The sequence below is a fragment of the Lissotriton vulgaris genome, chromosome 1_2, assembly GCF_964263255.1.
Source record: "Lissotriton vulgaris chromosome 1_2, aLisVul1.2, whole genome shotgun sequence".
Taxonomy (NCBI): domain Eukaryota; kingdom Metazoa; phylum Chordata; class Amphibia; order Caudata; family Salamandridae; genus Lissotriton; species Lissotriton vulgaris.
The window spans coordinates 166,275,779-166,290,595 of record NC_141686.1 but is presented as its reverse complement, the minus strand read 5'-3'; the positions used below and the strand labels follow the sequence as shown (position 1 = coordinate 166,290,595).

The 14,817-nt window shown below is 45.9% G+C and overlaps 1 protein-coding gene across 2 annotated transcripts in view; it reads right to left on the bottom strand.

The window, feature by feature from the left end:
• BRAF (B-Raf proto-oncogene, serine/threonine kinase) overlaps nt 1–14,817 on the bottom strand; it is a 759,203-nt gene that overhangs the window by 598,693 nt on the left and 145,693 nt on the right. For both annotated transcript variants that reach the window (XM_086953040.1, XM_086953041.1), the window contains exon 3: nt 2,723–2,986. In XM_086953040.1, coding sequence (XP_086809166.1) covers nt 2,723–2,986 — 264 coding nt within the window. The remainder of the gene's footprint in view (nt 1–2,722; nt 2,987–14,817) is intronic.

Sequence of the window (14,817 nt, the reverse complement as noted above, 5' to 3'; positions counted from 1 at the left end):
AAACGCTGTTATTCCCTAAATAAAGTTCCTCCTTTTTTTGTCTTCGGGTCTTCATAAATATTATAGCGCGGGGATGCCCTCGGGTCACCAGGCGCTCTACAAATCGCTAAAAAATAAATAAATAAAATAAATGTGTTTTATGGTTTGCTGTCCGCTTCTTGAGTCTTCTGGTACAATTTATGAACTTTTTTCAGTGTTCCCTTCATTGTTGATTCCTTCCGCCCTACCATGTCATTGATTGCAAGTTCTCCCATCCGTCCCGCTTCCCTGCTTGACCGGCCCCCTACTACCTCGCTCGTCGTTGCTGCTTTTTACTTTTTTTTGTTTGCTTTGCAGTTTTCCATAGTGTGAACACTATCCAAAGGTATTGGAGCACTTTATGTGCTCACCATCTACATTACGCTTTATTTTTTATAGACATGGGGAAGAGTAAGTGATTTGCCCAGTATCACAGGCTGTTGAGCCAACACCATGACTCGAACCTGGGTCCCCTGCTCCAAAGTTGCTAGTTCTGGCCATTATGCCACAGCCTCCCCCCTAACCCTTGTTTCAGAAGTTCAACACTTTTAACTATGCTGAAAGTTAGGGCAAAATTATGTTATTTCTATACACTGTGATTACCTCTTTACTTTTAGCCATACTAAACAGCCATGCTGCAGTATAACATGGCTTAAAGAAATCAGCAACAACAATAGCTCTTGTATGGGAGGGGGTCTCTTGGCTTCCCCAATGCTTGTTATTCTATGATGCTATTATATTACACAAATACCTGAATGCGTGCAAAACGTAGATAACGTTTAGTCTAAAACTTGAGTTGACTTTAGGGGATAAACTCAAAGTAGAAAGCCTAATTTCTACACGGTTCTATCTAGAGATTCACAACATTAGGTGATTCTAATATAATTCAACATTTTGCATTTTTTGTCAGGTGAAGGTAGACAATAATTGCCATAAGGGCTGTTTTTTAGGGCTCAATACAGACAGCTTCAGGGATCTGCTGTTAGACCTCATGACACAATACACTGCACACCAAATACAATATACGAATACAGAAAGGTTTGGGGCAGCCCTTTTGAGGCACTAACTTGGATGGGTGAGCACCATTTAGGCATTTTTCTTTCAGTTTTGTGGCTAGACTCCGGCATGTCCCAGATGTTTACATTTTTATCCTGTACTGTTGGATGATAGAGTAAAGTAGTTCCTCTCAATGATAGCCGCTGTAGCTTGCCTACATTAATAAAATACACATACTGTTGCAGCTTGTTTTTCACTGCATGCCAACAGTGTGAAGAGGGGTGATGGTGGATGCAGGAACAAAAATGTGCTTCAATTTTATCACTGAAAAATAGAGAGGAGGCACACATCCTGGGTGGCAAGATATGCAATTGCCATGACAATCAAAATGAACTGGATGACATAATCCAATAAAACAGAAAATGTAGGAACCAGAGCTCCATGCTACTGACCAATCTTCCTTTGGATTCAATAATAATAATAATGATGGTTTAATGCCCTGAGTAATCCATCCAGTTCAAACAGAATGCATGCTCCCTGCATCAACTGGCTAAGTTCTCTTAACCTTCCTTCTTCACTGAACAGAGTCAAAGTCAGACGTGTACTACCCTTGTCCCTACCAGCTCCGTAATATGTGCATTACCCCCTCATTTCGGTTCCAGGCGTCTTCCATTCATTAAGGTAATGGAGGTCTGACAGCCAGGCAATATTTCTAATTATGACGCTCACTGAAGGTAGGCTTAGCAAGAGGTCTCCTTGGATTCTTGAGCCAAAACGAAAAACGTTTTGTGGCTTCTCCCTGCAACCGTTCTTTAAACTCATGTCTAAGAATAAAAGACACACTATTACACATTGATGTCAAACAGGAGAGATAAAGCGATCTGGTAGCCGAAATGCACAATGTAAAATCAGAAAAGAGAAGACTACTTTTATGTAAACCTAGTCCTCTTCCACGGGAATCCTTATACTCAATCAATTTATTAATCAATCAATCAATCAATTAGCTTTTTGTAAAGAGCACTACTCACCTGTGAGGGTCTCAAGGCATGTTATAAGCACTTAATAGTCCTGCCACACAAGGGATCCTGGAGCAATTTACAAAACAGTTAGTACATATGTGGAACTGTGCAAAACCCTTCTGTAGGAAGGAGTGAAGCAGGGTCTTTGTTAATGTGTGCACGGTGAAAAACCAAACCTTTGCACTTTGTCAATGTATTTTTTCGTAAACAGCTATCAATGTGGGTGGCACCTAAATATAGCTCTGCATTCTAGTGCAACAGATATCACAATGTGATTGCAATTATAAACAACTCTTATTGTGCTAAATAAACAGTTTATGTAATGCCTAACAATTCAAATAAATTACAAAAGTTTGGACAATGATTTGCAGAGAAAACAAAACTGTTTTCTAACGCTGTGAACCATAAATTAACAATACAAGATAATGTAATATTTATATACAGAAGCAAAGTAGCATAAAAATTAAAAATTAAAATCAAACCTTCAAATGTATCAAGTCTGTTGCTATGTTTGATATTTATTTTCACCAATCATTTTAAAAAGAAATTCTTCAGATACCAATGTAAACTTAATCTCTCAACAATTTAATCTCCAGAGGTCTAAATTAGGCACACTTCTTGGGGAATGAACAGTGTAAATGTTGAAGGCGCCTAGGAAAAGGAAAAATCCAGGTTACTGAGAGACTCACCACTGTACGCTGCTTGTTGGGTAGGAAGACTCGAACAATGGGTTTCTGTGGAGACTTAGGGTTCCCTCTGGACATGTCGGTGGGGTTCTGAATGACAGCAAGGGATGTAGGTGGTAGTGAGAGGCTAGAGGACGCTGATGATGTAACTGTGTCTGTTGAAGCAGAGCTAGAAACTGAAAAATCTGTTCCATTTCCCATAGATTCTAATAACTGCTGCTCCCTCAGTTGCAGGGCATCTAGTTTGCTGGTATATTCTTCATAGGCCTGGTAAAGAAATAGAAAAAGGAATCAATAAGATCTATCAATTTTAATAAGAATATATTTATTTTGTTTTTTATCAAACTTAAAAAAATTAAGAGGGTGTAATTTCTATCATATAATTAAAACATAAAAGTGACTGTTTTCTTCCTGAACACAAATGAAAACGAACAATAAAAATTGCATTCATGGTGACTGGTTTGTTCTGTCATAGCTCCTCCTTGTGAACAACAGGCTGATACGCACCAAAATACTAAAGGCAAGGTCAATGTGACACACCAAAATAATCAGATTTCACAAATATATGGTCTAAGACATTTAGAGCATACTTCTCCAAGCAATGGTGGAGTTGATGACAGACTCAACATGTTCAGACTAACAAGAACATATGATTTGAGGTGGCAGTTGAGCAAGTGTTGTGAAGGATAGAGGGATAGGATTTGAAACACCAGAAAGACCAGAAAAAGTTTTCCTTACTCTTACATACTGTTTGCTTTCCTTTGCACCTAGTTGGAAAGATATTGTAGAGTTCTACGCCAGTCCTGATGAGCTTTGAATAGGGCATATTCCAACTAGTGTTCAAGGCAAAAAAGCAAAAAGGTACTTCCTAGACAAAAGGTGCATATTTCTTGCAAGAGGAGTCCAAATTGTAATTGCTAAAAAATGTAAGAGGCACACATGTAGCCATGGAAAACATGTACTTTCACATCACATGCCTTCAATCGGCCACCTATGCTGCTGTTTCCCTATTGTTATAGGCATGTAGAGAGTCTTTCAGAACAAGGGGGCTTTGGGCATCTATCTATTGGTTACGTCTAGAGGGTCGCAGTTAGCCAGACTCCCAATGGTATAGCCGCTGCCAGTTCAACTATCAGAAGCACTATTCTTAAGACTTAGAGCTGCCAGTAATGCCATCAGAGGGGACCTCAAATTAAGCATTTCCCCACCAACATTATTAGAAGAGGTGATCACTAAAAAGTTGGGATTTGCCGATTGAGCTCCCTGGCTGTGCACCCCATGAACAGAGGTGCCCTGCAGAGGCCTTGGAGCAGTGGGGCACCCAAATTGGCCCGTCTTTCCTGCACACATTTCCTCAAGCCCTCCCGGGGCTTGAGGGCTACAACTCTATTCCCGAAAGGCTGCTGGCACCTGGAGAAGTACTGGAGCAGCTCTTGGACATCCGTCACTGTATGAGTAGGCCCTTGGATCCCGTGGGGCCCCTAGTGAGTGGAAGGGGGCCCCTAGAGCTTGTGTGTGGGAAAGCCCTACATGCCTTTATTAGACTCCTATCGCTGGCCCAGCCTACCTCACACACCCTATGTGGCCTGGGGGTGCCTCAAACGCCTCGGGGCTCTGAGAGAAAAACGTACGGCTGAACGAATAGCGGGGTGAATATTGCCCACATCTGACTAGTTGAGATATACACCCACAGAACTATCCCATACTCCCCATCAGGCATACTACTGGCCTCTCTGCTCAACGCTCTGGGCCTGCTGTGCTGGTGAGCCCCTTTTTGGAAATCCAACCTTCTTTTTTCTTCCTAAGTTCACCCTCCCCACTACTCCAGAAGTGGCATGAATCTAACAAAGGAGTGGCAAGCTGCTACACATTCCCGGCGGATTGTTATGGTGCTCTCGGCCCTACCTGCAACCTGACCCAATGGGCCCTGTGGTTGATACCAAATATTGGGACACCTGTGGTGAAAAACCCCCAGAACAGGCGGCAGTGAAAACCCCTGCAGAGATCTACCCTTCCCTCCTGCCCAGTCAGACAAGGGTGGTACTGTTTCTTGACAGTTATAACAGGGGGTAGAGGAACCACAGTAGCCCATCAAACTAAACTGGACAATTTTGCACATACCAGCAAGGGTACTGGTGTAACACGAAAGGACAGCGCACCTAGCCCCATCTAAAAAATAGACCCTTACATTCAAAGATATTATGGCAGCGGTACAGGAAGTCCAGGGATCAATGGAAAACTAAAATTGAAACCATGTCCATGGAGGTTACAATGGTGCGGAAGGCTCTCCGCAACATGAGTGCCTGGTTGATAGAGGTGGTAGACTCCCTTGCGACCCTCAAGACGGAAACTACCACTGTACAGAAACAAGGGAAGGAGCTTCACAACAGAGATCCTTGGGACGAAGCTCGAAGACTTTGAGTATAGCCCGACAAGAAAAAATGCATGCATAGTTGGGATCCAGGAGAAGGCGGAGGGTCCAGATGTCGAGCTCTTCGTTAAGGATCTAATTTTTAAAGTACTGCGGCCCCACGGAGTATCCAAATTACTTTTACGTCAACCGGGCCCACAGAATTACAGAGGCCATACCAAAGCCAAGTGCATCACCCCCCTCCCAACCCCCCCGCACACGAAAATCGCCAGCATCTTTAACATTTAGGAACCAAGATGTAATTCTATTAACAGAACGAAGTGCCCCTCCAATCAAGTACGAGAATGCGACCATCAGTTTCTATCCAGACTTCACACTCAGAGTCCAGCTGCTGCACTGCAGCTTTCTGGAAGTGAAACGTGACCTACGAGATCAGGGCTTAAAGTAGTCCATGCTGTTCCTGGGGCACTTACCAGTGGTGGCTGAGGGGAAGGCTTGGCAGTTCACCACTCATGAAGAGGCCTGAGACTGGCTCAAATGGATGGTGGCCAGCTGGTGGTGCAAGACCCAAAATCTAGTCAAGAGGACAGTGACGTGACCCTGATACCCTAGATCCAAGAGAATGGTCAATCGACCCGCAAACTTGGTCGTCACAGTCGTGGACCTCCACCAGTGACTGCACAACGAAGATGGTGAGGGATGAAGTAAAATGCAAACAAGGCCTGTGGCACAGCACTGACTTGAAGCAAGGAAAACCGAACCTTGCTCACTTTCCCTTTTATCTACGTTCAGGAGGCCGATTTGATTGCTGCTGTTGATATGGCCAACCAAGATATCCATGCAGACAGATGACTTTTGGAAACACATGAGCATTCTGAATTGGATGGAGCGGGGATTGTTTCTCGTGGTTGCCACTGTCACCCGTTGTTTCTGTACTATTTTGGGGAGACAGGCACACTGCAATGTTGAAATCAGGCACTTCTAAGTCCGCCATGTTGCTGAGGCAGGGACAGGGTACTGTTCAAGGACTTTTGTTTGTATTTCTGTTTTCTTTTTGACTGTGAAGGAAAGTTTTCAGCGTGGGTGTGGACAACCAGGTCCATTCTATCATATTGTATGGGACTGCCCTATAATACAAAATTTCTAGGCAAAGGTGGTGGAGTGTATGGGTGAAGTATTCGGGGGATTGATGACCGCCTCTGCAAAATTGTCTCTTCAACATCTGGAGTGCAAAGGACCTGAATAACATGGCTCAAATATGGTGGACATTGGGACTAATGTTTGCCAAAAGTAGCATTGCAAGATTATAGGGGACAGAGCAGCCGCCCCGGTTGCGGGAATGGAATCGCTATATGGATTGGTGTATGTTGGTTGAGAGGTGGTTTATGAGAGACAGGGTTACCCCGAAAATGGATGAAAATCTGGGGACTGTGGGGGTCGAAGCCAGGTCCATCTGGGTACTTCACAAATGTCAGATGAAATGGTGGATTGGAGGGGAGCCCTGTGTGAAACACTTGAAGGTGAGATCCTTATTTATACTATTGAAATGTCAATACACCAATAAACTATTGTCCTGTTTTGTTACTAAACTGTTAATAAACAGTTTTAAAAAAAAGATTCTATTTTGTGATTGTATTTCGAAAAATTACCTAAGTGACAATGGTTGTGACATAATAATAATAATCACAATTCTCTTGTGAGACTCGTTTTAGGTTTCACCTGCCCAACGCTTGCGCTGCACTTGTGAAATCTACTGCATTCACTATATCTTAAAAGTTTTAGCGTTCTATTGTCTTTACTTTTGGTGTGTTTTTCTTCTCAGTAACTCGTGACCCAATAACTCATTCTTATCCGCTTTCATGGCTGCAACTTCTTTTATTAGGTTAATGCTGGGTTTTGACTCCTTTAAAATAATGTTTGCATACTTTCACAGATGCATTGAAGATTTTTTTCCTGGCACTACTCATGGCTACATTTTTATTATTTCATTGCATATTTTCTTTACTGTCCCTGACTGCATGAATTAAAAGTGTGCTTTGGCTGATGTATGTTAACGAAGAAATCGTCTCCTGGCAGCATGCACGGCTATTTCACTTTTATAATTTAATCCCTGGCCTTTAAAGCGTGCTTGACGTCAGCATGTTTTTTCTGATGTCTTTTACTAAAGGTTTGTGATGTTGAGCCGACGCCGAGAGTCAAACCTGGCTCCCCAATTCCTTGTCCCCTTCTCCGCTGGCCTCTTCCCCAGGGGCAGCAGCTTGTTTCCGAAGTCTTGCATTGCAACTGTGTCATGCTGAGACTTATACCCGCCTCCCAGCATGCTCGTCCACTCGTCCCCTCACCTTTTCCCCAGGCGCAGCAGCTTTACCACCCGTGCCGGCAAAGAGACTTTGCTGTTCAAATGTTCAAGCTACTTTTATGTTAAGCGACTGTTCTTTCTTATACGATACAGTGTAAATTTTTGCAACAACTGTATGTCATATATTTGTAACACAAAGAAAAATTTCTAGGATGGCTACTAAACTATTATTCTTATTTGAGGTATCACCGGGCGTGTCCCTTTCCACAACACATGTAAGATTTGGACCATTAAGCTCTATCCTTCAGGGGCTTTCAATGCCACAGATCACACCAAAGGCACCAGAGATTACTACCAACAAAATAACACAAATTTAGCACTCTGCATTCTGGGAGTTGTGGTTGTTTTCTGTGTAAATCAGCATGACCGTGTTTTACGGATCCGAACATTTTGCGTTGGTTTGATATGAAGTGTCTTAAAGGTATGGTGGAGACGGCGGCGCATCATAAATATAGAGCCTGAGTTACAGCATAACCGCAGTGGTGTTTTTATATAGCTGCCAAATTACGAGTTATAACTTCTGCAATACATACATACTATGGTTTTACAGAACAATGTTGCGTATTTTGACAGAATGGAGTAGTTTGGCAGTGCTCCACGACAGGGTAATTTGACACTGTATTTTAGAGGTGGTTGTGGTAATCAGTGTCTCCTTGGTCCCTATGAGGTAAATGTAGGGCAACAAACCAACCCAGCATTGCTCTCAAAATTTTACACTGCAGTGAGTATAAAATTGTGCACATCTTTATGAGAGTTAAGCTTCTTAGGGTTGTGGCACTGGCAAAAATACAGTCCATAGTTGTTTTTTTAAACCATCATTTTAGAAAAGACTGGCATGATTCACATACATGCTCTCTACTCTGAACTCTTTCAGTTTATCTTCTGAGTTTTCATTCTCAACCCTTTGATCAGACTCATTCATCTCTTTAATGTTTTTATGTACCTTTTAATCTCAATGTCATTTCTATGGTGTTTTCAAGCAGTCTCTATTCTCGCTCTATAGCCAGCTTTTGCATTCATATTTTTTGATGTTCCAGGCTGCTCTTTCTCTCTGTGCCAAATAACTTGCCTTTCTTACTGTTCTAGTTGTCACGCCACTGGTATTTTACTTTTACTTGAGTTATTTCACTCTTCATTGGAAGACCTTAATTCTCTTCTGCATTATCTTTCATTGTTATTTCACAGCACTTTCTCTTAATGTCATACCAATGTCCTGTATGTCTGCCTTTTCTATTCCCTAACCCCTCCAAGCTCTTTCACTGTCATCTATATGTACTCTATTGTCACTCCTCTTGTCATATCCTTATTATTTCTTTTATTTGGTCTCTGTCTTCTTGCTACTTTGCCATCTGTAACTCCCTCTACTTCATGGCCACTTTTCTGCCAACGATTTTCCCTTTAATGCCTTCTCTGCTCCTAATCCACCTGTTTTCACTCATTCTAAAATGACAACTAAAACTGAAATAATAATACCACAGGCATTGTTTTAACATGGATACACATGGGTGAACCTCCTTTATTAGGTCGAGACAGTGCTTGGGCTGCCTGTTGTGTACCCATTTCTTGTCATTGCTTTTCATTTGTCTATGGCACTTTTAAAAATCCTTGCTTACTAATGGTCAGTCCTGCCTCTTTTTTCCTCCTTTTTTTCTTCCGTACCTCCCAGGGAGCAGGGACTAAGTACTGTATAATTATGCTATGGTTGGTTGTCTGTTCTTTGGCGGGGCTATTTTTTTTGTTAGTTTCCTGCTCCTTTACTGCTTGCCTGTGTTCAGCTTCGGACGTAGCTGCTTACATTTTAATAAGGCATTCCTCCCTCCCACCACCTCCTCTTAATGCCACAGTTGTGCTGCCTCCTATTCCGTCGTTTGTATTTTGTACAGACTTTTTTTGGTTACAATTTTTGATGTCAACCGTAAGTTGGGCTTCTTTCGGTAGGCTATTTATTTGGTTTTTGGCTTCCCTTTAAAGGGGATTGGGCTTGGTATACTATGACAATGGCCGCTTTCTGACCTGCCACATTCATAAGGCTTGTGTCCTTGTTTTTTGGATCCCATTCCCGTCTGTATTTCTGACCACTTTTATATTATGTACAACACCGCCTTTTGCTCAGGCCACATTACCTACAGTTTGTAAAAATTACTGTTAGTATTTTGGTGTCTTTTGGGGGGGTCTTGATTATTTGTTTTTATGCCTGATAATTATGCCTGATATGGAAGTGACCGTTAGGGTCTTCTTCTAGGAATACATCATGCCCTTGATGATGATGATGATGGATGTAATCTTGCAGCCACAGCGCATTTGTTTGTTGTTGGCGGAGGGATTTGTTTAACATCAAACAGCAAGGAATGGGCCCTGGTTAGCTGGTCCAACCAAGAGTAAATAAAGAGTCACATGAAGGAATTATTTATTAACTCGCGCCATTTTCGAGCTACGTGATTTGTGCGGGATGAGCCACTGTAGTTGCCAGAACCCTTTGCATGGCCGCTTGTCCGTCATCGATGTTTTCAAAGATTATCTGCTGTATTCGACAGAGCAGACTGCCCTGTGCGGAGGATTGCCATCTCGGTGGTCTAAACCAACCTATATGGCCTTATACCTGTAAATTGGTCAGCTATCAGCAGCCCAGCAGTTAGTGGGACATTACATTGCAACTCCAGGACATGCGCGAAGGCTCCACACTGAAGGAATTGGAAACCCAGTAGCTGCTTGATGGCTAGCGCTTATTTTCAGAAATGCAGGACACAAAACTTTATAAGCCCATGGTGAACAACAGACATCAATGATTTTTAAAATGATCCAAGAGTTTCCTTACAGAGAATATGGGAGTGCTGACTGGAGCCAGACGTACTTCACTCAGGCTGTTGTGTGTAATAGAGACCACTGACTTTCAAGGTGCTACACTGGCATCTGTTAATAACCATCTTAAACCAATAAGACAAACAATATATTTTGTTATATTATTAGTGAGTCAATAAACTGTTTATGGACTGATGAGCTTGTGAACGTATTCAATATTGTCCATGAAGTGCTCACATGGATACTGCTGTGGTTATTGGCTCTGCATGAATTACTTTTGCATTGAGCACTGTGTAATCCCATTGATGGAGGTAGTATTTTTTCTTTTTTTTTTTAAACTTTATTTTTGGCGCAGATAATGATAGTGTAGAACAGTTGCGCCGACAGCATCAACAAAGCAACGACATTATGTCAAATAACATATTTCTGTGCACACGGCCCATCAGCCCACAACCCGAAGGCCGGGCGGCGGTAGGTGGCAGCTTTAAAGCCTGGCAATGTAACTGCGCGGCAGGATATTCTGATCTGCTGTTATTTTTTTTATTTTTTTTTTATACAGGTTACCCCCCAACTCCCCAATGGAACACCCCAACCCCCACAAAACTTCGTCAATTAGGATTTAGGCATGTGTATACAGTTTGTTCACCTCATTATGGCACTCCTATCGGCAGACAGTACAGCAATCGTTACTCAGATTAGGAATGAAACCTCCAGATACCAAAAACACAATCACAATTCCTCCCAGTTGTATCCAAAACGTGCGTGTGTCAGCCAGGCACTCCCCCAACTCACTGCCCTCCCTCTCCCTCCCCGCCACTCTCATCCTCAGATCCTGTATCCCCAGGGGTGAACAACTCCGCACTGGTGCCATCCGAATCCTCGGCTGCCTCTCCCACCACTCGCATCATTCTCCGCGCAAGCAGGTCGTCCTGTAGCTTTACATTCCTACGCACGGTTTGGCTGAAGGTTTCCTCCGCCAGGGACCATTCCCCCACATCTCTAAGCCACTGCGACATCTCTGGGGCCCTCTGTCCCATCCATGTGATTGCCACCCTCCTCCTTGCCAGTACTAAAAGTAGTTGTAACATTTTGTAGGACAAATTACAGTTCTTGGGCTTGGGGACCAAGGCTAACAAACACTGAAGGGGGGTCAGCTCCAACCGGAGTTCAGTAACCTTGCGAATGTGCACCACCACCGACTGCCAGAAGGCGTTAACTAACGGGCAGTCCCACGCCAGATGAAGGAAGGAGGCCCCCGGGGCGCCACATCTAGGGCAGTCATCGCGCTTGTCCGGGGCGATACGCCTCAAGGCAATCGGTGTCACATATGTGCGGTGTAGAAAGTTAAAGTGGATCAATTTGAACCGTGCATTGCACGACACCTTTCGGGTGAGGGTACCAATGCGTTTGCGTTGTGCCGGGTCCAAAACAAATCCCAGGTCAGCCTTTTGGCCGCCCATGCCGGTGGGACCGGCGGGGTGGAGTCCTGCCGCAGGGCTGAGTACCATAGGGTTATCAGCCTCTTGCCCCTACCACAGGAAAGGATGATAGTGAGGGTATGGGACACAGGGGGCGCATCAGGGAATTGCGGCCAAGTATCCCGCGCCATTACATGGAGACCCCTGTAGTGTAGGAACTGCCCATCACCAAGTCCGAACGTCTCCGTCGCCCGTTCGATAGATAGAAACGTGTCGTCGGGGTAGAGATCCGCCAATAACTCGCACCCACCCGCTCTCCAGTCATGGAATGGCATGTGCACCTCCTTGTCCACCACCAGGGCCAAGATCCATACCGGCAGCTCTCTGTGAAAGGGGGCCCTCCGTAGGACTTTTTCCACAACACGCTGCCAAATGGCTGCGGTGTGGCATACTATGTACGGCAGAGCCGCATCCGCGCCCCTGCCGCGCATCAGGGCCATCTGTACCGTCCTCTCATCCGCACTCCCCGCCAGGAGCCGTAGTTCCCAGGTGTCCGCATCCGCGAACCACCTGGCAGCTGGCAACAGCTGAGCTGCATAGTAGTAAAGGTCAAATATCGGCGCTTCCAACCCCCCTTCCTCCCAGCTCCGGACAACCGTGCGCAAGGCAACTCTGCTACGCCTGCCCGCCCAGAGTAGAGACGTAAGAAGTGTATCAAGAGTGCGGAATATCCGCGGGGGAAGTGGGCACAGTGAATTCTGCAACACATACAGCACTCGCGGCAGCATCACCATTTTCGCCACTGCCAGACGGCCCATCAGAGAGAGAGGCAACGTGTTCCAGAATGACACCGATTGTTGTAGGGAGTGCACTACCCTATCCGCATTGCGGGCCAGCAATTGTTCGTCTGACGACGCCACCTGTATCCCCAGATAGCGGAAGGCTTCCAGTTCCCACCGCAGTCCCAGGTGTGGCAAGTCCCTGCGCGCGTCCATATTACATCCCGCTAGAGGGAAGATCAGAGACTTCCCTGCATTGATACACAGGCCCGAGGCTGCACCAAAACGGTCCAGTAGCCGCAGCAAGACCGGTAGCGCGTCTCGCGGAGATGTTAAATAAAACAGAGCATCATCTGCATACAAGGACACCGTGTGTACATTACTCCCCACTTTGATTCCCCATTGGGACATCGTGGTACGGACTTCCACCGCCAAAGGCTCAATCGCCAGGGCGAACAGGAGCGGCGAGAGGGGACATCCCTGACGGGTGCCCCTCTCCAACGCCCAGTCTTCAGAGCGTGCAGCCCCAAGTTTGACTCTGGCTCGGGGCGCCCGGTACAATATCTGGATCCACTTGCGAAACACGGGCCCCAATCCCACCTGTTGAAGCACCTCTGACAGGTACCCCCAGCTAACCGTATCAAATGCCTTGGCCAAGTCTATCGAAACCAGGACCTGGGGATCCTCCCTACCGCGCACCTCATGTATGACATGGGTTAAACGCCGCAGATTCATCGCGGTGTTGCGTCCGGGGATAAACCCACACTGGTCCTGGTGAACCAACCGGGCCATGAACGGCGCCAACCGAGCGGCTAAGAGTTTGGTCAGGACCTTAACATCTGTGTTAATCATGGTTATAGGGCGGTATGCCGCGGGGTCGTAACCATCACCACCCGGCTTTAGAAGCATGCAGATCTCTCCCTGGTACATCGTGGGCGGAAGGGCTCCGTCCTCCAGTGCCGTAAGGAAGACCTGGAGGAGGAGGGGGGCAAGGACGTCTCCGAACGTGTGGTAAAATTCGGAAGGAAACCCGTCTCCTCCTGGGGATTTCGCCTTCGGTAGGCCGGCCATAGTCACCCGCACTTCATGGAGGGTCAAAGGCCCATCCAATTCTTCCGCCGCTTCCCTCGAAAGGGCCAGAAGGGTCACTCCTCGGAGGTAAGGCTGATAGGATGCTTCCGTGACCAGCGGATCCGCCGTATACACCTGCTGCAGGTGGGTTTTGAGAACACGCAGTATACCGGACTCCGAATGCACCATGACCCCATCAGGGCCCCTCAGGGCAACTATCCTGACCGGGCCGTTTCTTTCTTCAAGATCCAGGCCAACAACCGGCCGGATTTGTCCCCCTCCCTGTGGAGACGCTGTCGGAATTGACCTAGCGTGAATCTATCGAGGCGCGTAAGTATATTGTGTACTTGTTCCTGGGCTTCCCGCTCCAAGGCCAGTTCCGGTTCCCCAGGATTTGATGAGGCCTGGCGAGTCCGCAGGGCTTCCTCAGCGTCCCGCAGTTCGCGAGTCAGCTGTTGGCGGACCCCATAAGTAAGAGCCATACATTCACCCCGCACCACTGCCTTCAGAGCGTCCCATTTCGTCAACAGGGGCACATCGTCCCCCTCCCAGTTCAAGTCGACATAATTAGTGAGTGTCATCTGCACGTGGTCTCTGCCCAGCGGGTCCTGCAGGAGGTCCGTAGGCATCCGCCAGGTGCGGGGGCGGCAAGGCTGGTCGACTTCCTGCGTAGCACACAATACCGGGGAATGGTCAGACAAGAAGCGGGCCAGATGGGTGACTTAAGGAATATGACGCATCCACATTAGCGGCTAGGACCCTATCCAGCCTGCTATGGGTGTCGTGTGTAGGAGTGTAACAGGTGTACAGTTTCTGCGACGGGTGATCCTGACGCCACACATCTACCGCCCCCAAGTTCGCCATGACCTCGCGCAGTCTCGCCGTCATGCGAGGTTTCGTCCCCACTCGGGGGTAGTATTTTTTCTTGACTTGACTTGCGGAACACCTTAAGCTAATAGACATCCCCTACTCATGTGCACTGGTTTTTGCATGACGCCCCTAATAATGGGGTCCATGGACGCTGCTGTGCACTAAATTAGATGGAAGACTATGTAGACTCATTAAGTGTCATACAGAAGTTGGGACTTTTACTAAATCAGAGTGCTAGAGCTTGCTTGCAGCGCCACATAGCTGGAGACGTAGATAACAAGTGCTCTTTCTCAGTTTTTAGATAATAGTACCTTGTTCTAACTTTTTAATAAGAGCATTATGAATGCCACCTGTAACATCGTACCACTGTAATGTCAAGGGTTCATTTTGCCTCCACTCAATGAAATTAATTTAATTGATCTCAAAAGGTG